Below are 10,646 nucleotides of genomic sequence, written 5' to 3' on the forward strand. Positions count from 1 at the left end.
GCCAGTGCCACAGCCAGGGACTGAAGCCCTGGCCCCTGACTCCAGCCCCCTTGCTAGTTCTGTGCACCCTGGGACCTGTCAGAGGAGGGGTCCCTGATGATTGGACCGGGGGTCCCTCAGCGCCTTCTGGTTCCAGTTCGGATGTCCCCCTGCTTCTGGGAGGTCCGAAAGACAGGGGCGTGGCGTGCAGCGCCCGACTGCCCGGGGCCGTCCACCAGGCCCTCACCCTTCCCAAGATAACTCCCATATTGGGGGGGGGCCTTGATGGGAAGGGGAGGGGTTGGCAGCCTGAGCGCCCAGGGCCAGATGGTGAGTAGGAAACCTGGCGCCTGCTCAGGCTATCAGGTGGCTCTGAGAGCCGCAGGTCTCGGGATCACTTTCCCCGGAGGCCACTGGGCTGGGGCGAGAGCCTGTCGCAGCTTCCCACGAGGGCTGGGCGGTCACTGCCCTGAGCACTGTGCTGGGGCAGGCAGTGTCCCTCGGCCTCCGTCTCTGCCCAGGCTGCTCTTCCTCCCTGTCACCTGGGTGGGCAGGAACACCCCACTTCCACCACCTGGAGGGGCAGGGTGAGGGGCAGAGCCCCTCAGCCTGGGCATCGGCATCCCTGGGCCCTTGGCCAAGCTCAGAGCCTCCCCGGCCTCTGGTTCTTGTATAAAATGGATGGGTGGGGATCGTGACGTCCACCCCCGGGTCACTGCCAAGGGGCCAGGACAGCAGGCTCTGGGACTTGACGGAGAGGCCCCTGAGTCCCGCCGGCCCCGCCCAGGTGGGTCCCTGGATGAGCTGCACCCTGAGCACCGCTGGGTGTTGTCAGGAAAGCCGAGCAGTAGGTTCTTTGGTAGCTTGGGGCCCAGCCCAGTGATCCCAAGTGTCAGAGTCCCAGATAACCGCCAGGGACCGCTTCCCTCTGCCCCCTCCCCACCCCCTAGGTGGATCCAGTTGCTCCCTCGGGCCCAGCACTTGCACCCCCCAGGGCTGACCCTGAGTGAGCAGCCCCCCACTTCCTTCGTGTCGGTAAGAGCTCAGTGCCCTTACTGCACCCCCTGCGGCCCCGGTTAGGGTTAGGCTGTGCTCCTCTGCCGCGTGGGCCGGGTCCAGAGAGGCGCACCCAGCGAGGGGCCCGGCGTTTGCTTCTTTGTTACTTTGTCCTCTCTAACTTCCTCTGCCTTTTAAACACTTTGTATCATCTATTCTAGTTACTCTTAATTTTTTATTCCACGTGGGATACGTGATGACTGTAGAAAATTTAGGAAAATAAAGCCAGTCAAGAGAGGACAAAGAAATGACCTCTACTCCTCTTCCCCGGAAATAACGACGATTAACCTTTCGGTGTATTTAACCTAATTTCGGTATATATCATGCCACTGTTTCTTCCCGTTTGTGTGCATCTACAAAAAATTGGGGTCTCGTTGTTTTTTAACTCTCTTAAAATTTCTTTTCTTTAGGCAGAGTGTATAGATAAGCAAACGGTTTCACCACGCCCCTAATTCATTTAGTTTGACATGACATTTCGGTTTTCCGCGTTTCACCATCATGCTAGCCTAGTGGTGAATATCCTGTGACGCCGTGACGCACAACCCACACCTCTGGGATTATTTCTTGGGATAAATTTCCAACAGAGACTTCTGGATCGGAAGGGATAGACGTTTTTAAGGCTTTCGATTTTTATTGGTATCGAACCAACCTACGGGAGCCGTGTATGAGCTCCCGTCTTCTGTCCCCAAACCATTTACTAAATGTCCCAAGGGTCTCAAACTCAGCTATCTGTAGGGGCCAAGGTGCACTGCAGACAAACGAGCCATGCAGTACAGGGGGGAGGGGAGTTAGGACTGGGGTCTGCAGGGACACGTGGTCCTGACCCCCAGTTGGTTTTTGCCTTGGGGGTCAGGTTGTTGGCTGGGGTCAGGTTTCGTGTGTAAAATCTTTTCATTCGTAAGTGTTGGCAACTGCGTTTTAAATTATGACTTTAATTTAATTATCTCTACACAAAAGGTGGGCATGAATGTGGACCACCGACCCCTCCGCCACTTCCAGACGCTGCTGGTCGCGGACCCACGCCCATTCCCGTCGGGGGCCGCCTTGTCTATGCCAGCGTCTGCTCCATACGGTTTTACTCATCATAGATCTAAACTGTGTTTTAACATCTGACAGACCAATGTTTCCCCAGATGCCCTTTTTTCGAGGTTTGTCCCGCAGTCTCCTGCATTTATTCTTCCAAACAAACTTTTGAGTCGTGTTGGCAAGTTCTCACATAAATCCTTGGCAGAGTTAGATTAGGATCATAGTCATTCCACAGAGAAACGAAATGAGGGTCGTCACTGTCACAGGATTCAGCCTTTTCCATCAGGAGTAGAGAGCGAGTCACCTAACTCCCTGAATATTTTCTACCTTTTGGTACAGCGTCATGGTTTTCCTTTACACGTTTCACATTTATTTCATGCTTAGTTTTTTTTCGTTTATTTTAGGATTTTTTTTTTTTATTTTTTTTTTATGTATCGTGAATTAGATCTTTTTTTTTTAAACTCCTCCAGCGCCTGGTCTTCCTAGGTTGTCTGCCATCCAAGTACTAACCGGGCCCAACCCTGCTTGGCTTCTGAGATCAGACGGGATCGGGTGTGTTCAGGGTGGCGTGACCATAGACTCGATCTCTTTTTATGTCATATTTTTGAATAGGCTGATGCCGACGTGTAGAAAAACTAGTATAGAACAGCTGCTGGGCTCTTTCTCATTCAAATACTTTTCAAACGGATTACTTTTGTTTTTCTAGCAAATAATAATTTGCCTCCTCCTTGCCAATAGTTAACTATACCGTTTATTTTCTTGACTCACGACGTCGACTTTCACTCGTAATGATAATAGTAGGCATCTCGCTTTTATGAGGGCGTCTCCAGTATTTTAACGTACGTACGATTTGGGGAATTGATTCACGGTAGAGAGTGTCCTTAGCTTCTGCTTTAGTAAAGTTTGTTTTCTACTGACAAAAGTAATACTTTTTATTTTTATCGATAAATATTTTAGACAACTTGGAAATAGGCGAAGTAATAATAAGTCGAAGTTGACCTCTAGTTACCCCTGTCCGCTCTCACCTCACAGGCACCATCACTGTAAACGTGTGGCATATACTTGGTGTATCACTTTCCACAGGTTTTTCTGTGTCCATGAAGCCAACTAGTCATAACTGCAGCTAGAGAGTCGATCAGAAAAGTTGACCTCTTGAGACGTTCTGTAGTCAGACTTCCCCACACTGATCCACCCTCGCATCGCGGGAATAAATCCCGCTTCGTCCCGAGGGCAGACTCTGTCAAGTGCCCCTGGCCTTGATGTCCCGGTGTGTTGTGTCACGAGATTTCGCACTCGTGTGTGTCGGTGCGGCCAGTCCGTTCTGGGTGCTGCCCGTGGGGCTCTTAGCCGCTGGCGGGCGCGGGCTGCTGGGGGCTGGGGTCGCCGCCCCACGCACGTTCCCCCTGCCCCCTCGCAGGCTGCACGCACGGTTCTACGAGCTGGCTCCCAACCTCGTCCCCATGGACTACAGGAAGAGCCCCATCGTCCACGTGCCCATGAGCCTCATCATCCAGATGCCGGAGCTCCGGGTAGGTGAGGGTGGGCGGGCTGGGGGACAGGGCCCGCCCCTCTGCGTGGGGCCCCGGTGGTTGAGTGGCCTCCAGGGGCTCACCGAGCCTCTCTTGGCCTCGGCTTCCTCACCTCGGCAAGGCGTGGGGCTGCCGTGACTGGTCCTGCCCACAGCGCCCTGGGCCTGCGTTGGCCGCCTGCCCCTTTGTCGGATGGCCAGCCCCCCGTGCTTGACAGTCCTGGTGCCTGCTTTCTCGGGTCCTCTCTCTCTCCCGCCTTGTCTGGCCGTGGCCTGTCATGCACGGTGGCCCACGGCTTCCCTCTTCGACTCCAGTGTGCACAGGGGTCACCCGGGGACCTGGTCAAAATGCCGGCTCGGGTTCCGAGGTCTGGGGGCCCGTGACCGTTCCCCAGCAGGCTCCCGGGAGGGCCCGATGCCGCTGGCGCTCAGAGCACACGTGCGTTTGACGTGAAGGCTTCTTTCACGAGTGCCTCACCCACGACACACGTCAGATGCCCTCCGCCACGTGGCGCGGCACTTGGCACACAGCCCTCACGTGTGGCTCTGGGTTCACCTCATGGATCCATCCACCTGGGGCCTGTGTCCTGGCTGTGGCCTCAAGTCCTGAAGGACAGTGAGGCCAGGTGCGGCCCTGGGCAAGTGGCCAGCCTGGCCTGGACAGGGGCTTGCGAGCAGGCTCAGGGTCCCTGGAAGGTCTCGGGCGCTCAGGCAGGAGCCACGTGGTCATCTCTGAGCCTCCCGGGCCACCCAGGCTGGGCACAGAGTGGGGTAGAGGGCGACAGGAGAGATGGCCCTGAGTGACCTGAGGTCAGGGAGGGAGTCGGTGGCCGATGGAGGAGAATTCGCAGGAGCTGGGCATTTGCTGGCCTGGGGTCCGATGGGCTCTCCGACTCTCGCCACTTGTCTCGTTCAGTGACAATGTGACATGACCTGACACAGAGCTCCTGCGGGCGCCGGCATCACACCTTCCCTACGGCAACTCACTCCGTCCCCTCACGGCCTGGTTAAGTGGGTGCAGTTATTATTTCCATTTTACAGATGGGGGAGCTGAGGCCGGGGGATTAGGCCACTCATCCAGCGTCACGTAGGCCGTCAGCTGTCCGGCCTGGAGCCCTCCGGTCCGCCTGGCCCCAGGCGATCGCTGTGGCTCTCTCTGCAGGAGAACCCCTTCAAGGAGCGGATCGTGGAGGCTTTCTCTGAGGACGGCGACGGGAACCTCACCTTCAACGACTTTGTGGACATGTTCTCCGTGCTCTGCGAGTCGGCTCCCCGTGAGCTCAAGGCCAACTACGCCTTCAAGATCTACGGTAACGGGGACGCTGTGTGGGGCGGTACTCGGCCCCTCGGGCCATCCGGTTCCCGCCGGCTCAGCCCTGGAGGACAGTGGGACACCTGCGTCCCCAGCACGAGAGTGTCAGCCCAGCTGGGTGGCCAGTCACAACCAGGACACTGGGGATTTTGCGGGGTCCTGGGAGCAGATGGAAGAGGAGAGCCCCCGGACAGCGATGCCCGGGGGGGGGCCACTGCAGGGCTGCAGGTGGGCCGAGCAGCTCTGTGCTCTTGAAGGGTCGCAGGCGTCCTGGGGTCACAAGGTGAGGCCTCAGCTAGGCACTGAGGCCCCCATAGGACACACTCTGGCCGAGGTGAGGCCACCTCACCTCACCCGGCCCTGGATCCGCCATTCCCCCTTTCCGGCCACCAGAGGGCGCCAGGCACCACAAAGTCCTGGTGAGGCTTCACTCCCGCTGCGTCCAGTCCTCAGACAGTCCCCAGACAGGGACACTGAGGCCCAGGGAGGGGCGGGGACCCGTCCTTGACCAGAGGAGCCACAGACACACCTGTCCCCAGCACGTCGACCGCCAGGTACCAGGCCTCTCGGGTGTGTTCCAGAGGACTTTGGTTTAGACTCATCTGTACAGCCACGTGTGTTTGCAGCTCAGACACAGAACCTGCACTGTCTCCCCACCACAAACCATGCCTGCTGCTCCATAAAACCCTGAATTCCGCACATCACCCCTCTAGTCTGGACCCTGTGGCCTTGCTCCTGGGCAAGGCTGTTGTCTGCAGAGAAAAGGCCGTGCAGAGCCGGGCGTAGGGGCCCATGATGGGAGGACTGGGAGCCCTCGCGCGCCTGGCTGGGGTGGAGTGGGGGAGGGCAGCTGGGGGCCTGAACCCGCACCTTCTCACGTAAAGTGGGCCCAGGATCCCGTGTCACCAGCCCTGCGGGCGTCCAGCCAGCCCATCTGCCAGCAGTCTCCCCCCGAGAGCTTGCTGGGCACCCCGAGGACACCGATGTACCCTCCCCACGCTGCCCAGGAGTCCACAGTGCAGATGAGTGGGGGCCACCTGCCAGGAGCCTGGGCTCCGGGATGCGCCGCTGACCAGGGACGTGACCCCCGCAGGTCACTCGCCCTTTCCAGTGTCGTGTCACCTGTGCAGAAGGGACCCTATTTGCACCTGCCTTGTTTTGAGAATTAAATGAGCTGGAGCCTGCGACACTCACTTGAGCTGTCACGTCGGGGTTTGGCCAGTGGCCGGGGCGCTCAGGGCGGGGGCCCGTAGGTCTAGGAAGCTCCCCCCAACCAGGAGGGGATGTCGAACCAAAGCGGGAGGAGGAGCGAGGTCTGCTGGATGGGTCGATGGGAAGGGCCCTCCTGCGTGACGGCCTGGTCCTTGGGTCAGGCGGGCAGCAGGAAGGTAGGGTCGCTGTGCCCAGCCTGTGTCGAGGGGCAGCGCCAAGCCATGCTGCCCGCTCTGTGCACAGAAGCCGGCCGTGGGGGCCGCCCACGGAGGGGCCCGTGCGTCCCCGACCGCGAGTCTGGCTGGGGACCAGAGCAAATGGGAGAGCTGAGAAAATTGTCTTAGCATCACGCAGGCCTGGTCACCGTCCCCCAGGCAGCCCTCTGACCTCGATGCGGCCACTCGGCCTCTCTCGCCTCGGTTTCCTTAGCTCTCGAGGGAACACGGGGTCAGATTCCCAGGAGGCCTTGGATTTGGACGGCTGAACTGTCCCAGGAGCCGGTGTCCCCAGAGCGCGTGTGGGGAGGCTGCCGGGTGTACACGTGTGACCACTCGGAGGTGACACAGCCCTGGCCTGAGCGTCCCTGCCCCCCGCCCCGCAGACTTCAACACCGACAACTTCATCTGCAAGGAGGACTTGGAGCTGACGCTGGGCCGGCTCACCAAGTCGGAGCTGGACGAGGACGAGGTGGTGCTCGTGTGTGACAAGGTCATCGAGGAGGCCGACCTGGACGGTGACGGCAAGCTGGGCTTCGCCGACTTCGAGGACATGATCGCCAAGGCCCCTGACTTCCTCAGGTGCCGCCGGGGGCTGGCTTGGGAGGGAAGCTGAGCGCGGGGGCCGCAGCTCACGTCCTGGCCTCCCGGGACCCCACGCAGGCCGGCCGTCACCGCCCACGAGAACAGAGGTGCCCGCAGGCCCTGTGCAGCCAGGGAAGTCCCCTGTCCCCTGCAGGCCGAGGGCAAAGACCTGACCTGGGGCCTCCGGTGATGTTGGGGTGGGACTTGGCACGGCCGGTCCACGAGCCTGCCTTCCCTCGGCATGGGCCAACTGCGTCCTGCGACCCCCAGAGCTGTCGGGGCCGGGCAGGGCCAGGCAGGGCCAGGCTGGCTTTTCCCTGACAGGCCCTGTAGCCCCAGCCCAGGCCTCTCACGCTCTCCCGCTCTTTCTTTCCAGCACCTTCCACATCCGGATCTGAGGACACTGCTGAGGTCGCAGAGGACCAGAAGCCCACCATCCTGCTTTGCTATCTGTCTCATCGTGACCTCCAGGCTCCCAGGACTGGCGCCGCGGCCTCCGGGTTTGCACCCACGAACATTTCCTTGGCCCTATCAGCAAAAAATCCTGCAGCAGGGAAGGGGGTGAGGGGCGGGGCCTCCCCAGGCCCACAGCCCCGCCCTCTGTCCCCTGACCTCCCTGTACCATGGCCCTCTCCCCATCAGCAATGGTCCCCGGGAGGGGAAGGAAGAACACCTAACGGGGGTGGATCGTACGGACTTGTCACAGTGCTAGAGACACCCAGGCCGCCCAAGGCGACGTGGGGGAAAAACGAGAGAGAGAACGGGGTTACCGAGCTATGCAATCTTTCTCCACGCCTCGCCGTCCCTGTTCCCCCTTCCCCGCCACGTGCAACCCTCGCTGGTGTGTGCCGCCCACAGACTCGTGAACTCCTGGTAGTAAAAGCCTTTCCTGTCCCCGTGCCGTGTGTGTCTGCATTAGGACATGCTCCCCGGTCCCTGTCCCCCTGGGCCTGGACCGACCGCCCGCAGTCACCTCCGGGCCGGCGCCGCCTCCCCGCCTCGGGCCCTCACGCCTTTCGGTGCCTGTTGTCAGGCGAGCGTCGTGCCCCTGCCCCCCGTGACGGCACTAGTTCCCGTGAACGTTTGTGGGCGCCCGCCCTGCGTCAGGCCCAGGCTGGTCGCCGTACGTAGTCCTGACGACCCCAGAGGCCTCTGGGGGGGGGGCTCCCCGCCCGTGGGGACTGAGCCAGCTCTGCCCGGGGCAGGGCAGGGAGCAGCAAGCTGTCCCCCGTAGGGAGGTGGGGACACGGGGAAGAGGGCCCGTGGGACAGGGGAAGGGGGTCCAGGCCGAGCAGCCTGGCCTGATGGTGGCCATAGGCCAGGCGTGTCCCCACATCCGGAGCTGGTGCTGGGCAGGGCCCTCGGGGCTCCGGAGGTGGGCTGCCTGCTGGGCCAGGGGCTCGGAGGGGAGGGCGTGAGTCGGCTCCTCTGCGGCCTTGATCTCCTTCCGCGGTGGGTGACAGGCCCTGGGGGACGGGACGCAGCCCGAGCAGCGGGCAGCCAGAAGGCCCCTCTCTGAGTCCGGCTCTGCCGCAGGCTGGGGGGTCTGACGGGCTGGGGGCCACCTTCCGGTGAGCTGGGCGTCCCTGGCTGCATGACCGGAATCCCGGGCTGTGGGCTGCTGGAAGCCAGGCCCTCAGGCTCGGTGCTTCTTGTCCACAAAGAAGAACCTCCGGGGCTTGTCAGGCTGCACGGAGGGACAAGACGCTGCAGCCAGGGCCCCTGGACAGGGCAGGGTGGCCGGGGCTGGGAGGTCCTTCGGCACGGGGAGCGGGGGGACCGGTGGGCTTTCCACCAGGCCCCCTTCCCTCACCGGAGGGCCCTGGGGCCCCCTAATCCCCAGAGCTCTTGGCCTAGCCAGGTCCTGGGACGCAGGAGTGCCCTCGGTGTAGTGGGGTGGGGCTGTCCACGGAGCCGCCAGGGACCAGGCAGGACGGGGCTTCGCAGCCAGGGCAGAAGCAGACACGAGATGTGGCTCCTGTGGTTCCCGGGGCTGACCGCCCACAGTCCCAGGAGGCCGCCCCGTCCCGGGCGTGTGGGCACAGCCCGGCCCCTGGGGCAGCTGCCAGAGCTTCCTGTGACGTCCCCTTAGCTGGGGGCAGGTTTCACTGTTCAGACCGGAGAGGTCCGCACGTGCCGAGGCCTGGGGCTGTCCCCGTGGGGCGCACCCTCCCTGCTCATCCGCCCCAGCTCTGGGCAGAGGTTTCGGGGCTCAGGAGGGAACCGCTGAGCAACCTCCCCCCCCTCGCCATTCTGCTCCCCACTTCCCCCCTCCTCCTTCCTTATCAGAAACCCTCAGTATAGCAGCTCTGTTCACTGGAGCCATCCCGGGCTGTGTCCTGAGCACAAGCAGCTGTCCAGCAGCATCCTCTGGGCAGCCGCCCCTGGACACAGCTTGAGGACCAGCCACTCTACAGATGAGGGACTGGAGGTCCCGGGCAGTGTTGCTACATAAGAATGCAGAATGCCCAGGTAACTTTGAGTTTTCGAATAATTGAAAAATGATTGCAGTCCTTGGGACGTACTTATGCTTGGAAAAAAATTACCGGTTGTTTATCTGGAATTCAAGTTAACTGGGCTCCTGGGTTTCATCTTGCTAAATCTGCCATACTTCAATTGCCAGGGAAACTGTCTTGCCCAAAGCCACATGGCCCGGGAGTGGCTGAGCCCTGACAGGTCAGACCCGGAGCCAAGACCCCCTGCAGCAGCCAAGAGGGAGGGACAGGGAGGGACAGGGAGGGACAGGGAGGGACAGGGAGTCAGGCTCTGCTGCAGAAAAAGACCTCAGAAGGACCTGGAAGCCTCCATCTCACGCCCACGTCTACGGCAGCCTCTCCCACCGCCTCGAAGCACCTGTCAGGGCGGGGAAGTTCTGGGCGCCTTGGGGCAGGGGCGGCGACCAAGGCCACGTGTCCCTTCTACCGCCAGTTGTCCCCTCAGGGCCGGCAAGCACCCAGCCCCCCCGAACCCACCTTTTCCGTCCGCCCGGCGTCCCTGCTCTTGGCTGCTGGGATTAGTTCATAAGCGTTCCTGGGCTCCGGGAGCTCGGGGGTCCCCTCGTAGCCACAGTCTGGGGATCTCGACAGCTCTCTGCATGTGAGACTGGCCCCAGGGTAGGGGGGCCGGGCAGAGCCGCCCCAGTGGACTGGGATCTGCTGGTAGGCGCCTTGGTCGGCCGCATCCCCGGCCTCCTCCGGGGCTGCTGTCTGGACGAGTTCGTAGGCGTCTGCACAACGGCCCTGGGAGCAGAGCTGGGCCCTGTGGCGCAGCTTCGGAGACCCCTGGCTCCAGGTAGCAGCCGAGGGTCCCAGAGCCTCAGAACCGGGGGGCAGGAGGAGGCCCCAGGAGGTGGGAGACACTGCAGGGCCCCGGCCTGGGTCCCCCGCAGCGAGGGCAGGCCCGCTCTGGCCCCCGTCGAGGGGGCTCCTCGGGGCCTCCTTGCCTGGGGAGCAGGCCCGGCTGCCCGCCGGCCCCTGCCCCTGCTCGCCGGACCCCTCCGCACCCCGCCCCAGCCGCATCTGATTCCGCTTCCTCAGGTCCGCGTAGACGACGTTGCTGGTGCCTCCGAAAGACTCGTCCAGAAGGGAGGCGCTCCTCTTGGGGAGGGGGGGCACCCCGATGGGGACCTGGGGGGAGAGGGACAGAGCCTCGAGGAGGTCGTCGGGTGAACCGAAGCTCCGCTGAGCCGAGACCCGCCTCTTGGCCTCGGTTTACCCGACCGTCCCATGCGGGG

At 61.9% G+C, this 10,646-nt stretch overlaps 2 protein-coding genes and 1 pseudogene across 7 annotated transcripts in view; 1 reads left to right on the top strand and 2 right to left on the bottom strand.

Annotated features, from left to right (window-relative positions):
- Nucleotides 1–7,809, top strand: part of CIB2 (calcium and integrin binding family member 2) — an 18,288-nt gene extending 10,479 nt beyond the window's left edge. For 4 of the 6 annotated variants that reach the window (XM_011374368.2, XM_023520044.1, XM_023520047.1 and 1 more), the window contains 4 exons: nt 3,479–3,590; nt 4,752–4,899; nt 6,715–6,910; nt 7,290–7,809. In XM_011374368.2, coding sequence (XP_011372670.1) covers nt 3,479–3,590; nt 4,752–4,899; nt 6,715–6,910; nt 7,290–7,311 — 478 coding nt within the window. In that variant the 3' untranslated portion in view covers nt 7,312–7,809. Of the gene's footprint in view, nt 1–1,445; nt 1,638–3,478; nt 3,591–4,751; nt 4,900–6,714; nt 6,911–7,289 lie in introns of all 6 variants that reach the window. The other 2 variants (XM_023520045.1, XM_011374369.2) reach the window with 1 other exon arrangement.
- Nucleotides 2,523–2,641, bottom strand: LOC111729094 (annotated as a pseudogene).
- Nucleotides 7,810–7,814: 5 nt separating the features above from the next.
- Nucleotides 7,815–10,646, bottom strand: part of SH2D7 (SH2 domain containing 7) — a 6,882-nt gene continuing 4,050 nt past the window's right edge. The window contains exons 5-6 of the mRNA XM_011374404.2: nt 9,886–10,609; nt 7,815–8,600 (exon numbers count right to left, since the gene is read on the bottom strand). Coding sequence (XP_011372706.1) covers nt 8,550–8,600; nt 9,886–10,609 — 775 coding nt within the window. The 3' untranslated portion in view covers nt 7,815–8,549. The remainder of the gene's footprint in view (nt 8,601–9,885; nt 10,610–10,646) is intronic.

The sequence above is a fragment of the Pteropus vampyrus genome, unplaced genomic scaffold (genome assembly GCF_000151845.1).
Source record: "Pteropus vampyrus isolate Shadow unplaced genomic scaffold, Pvam_2.0 Scaffold245, whole genome shotgun sequence".
Taxonomy (NCBI): domain Eukaryota; kingdom Metazoa; phylum Chordata; class Mammalia; order Chiroptera; family Pteropodidae; genus Pteropus; species Pteropus vampyrus.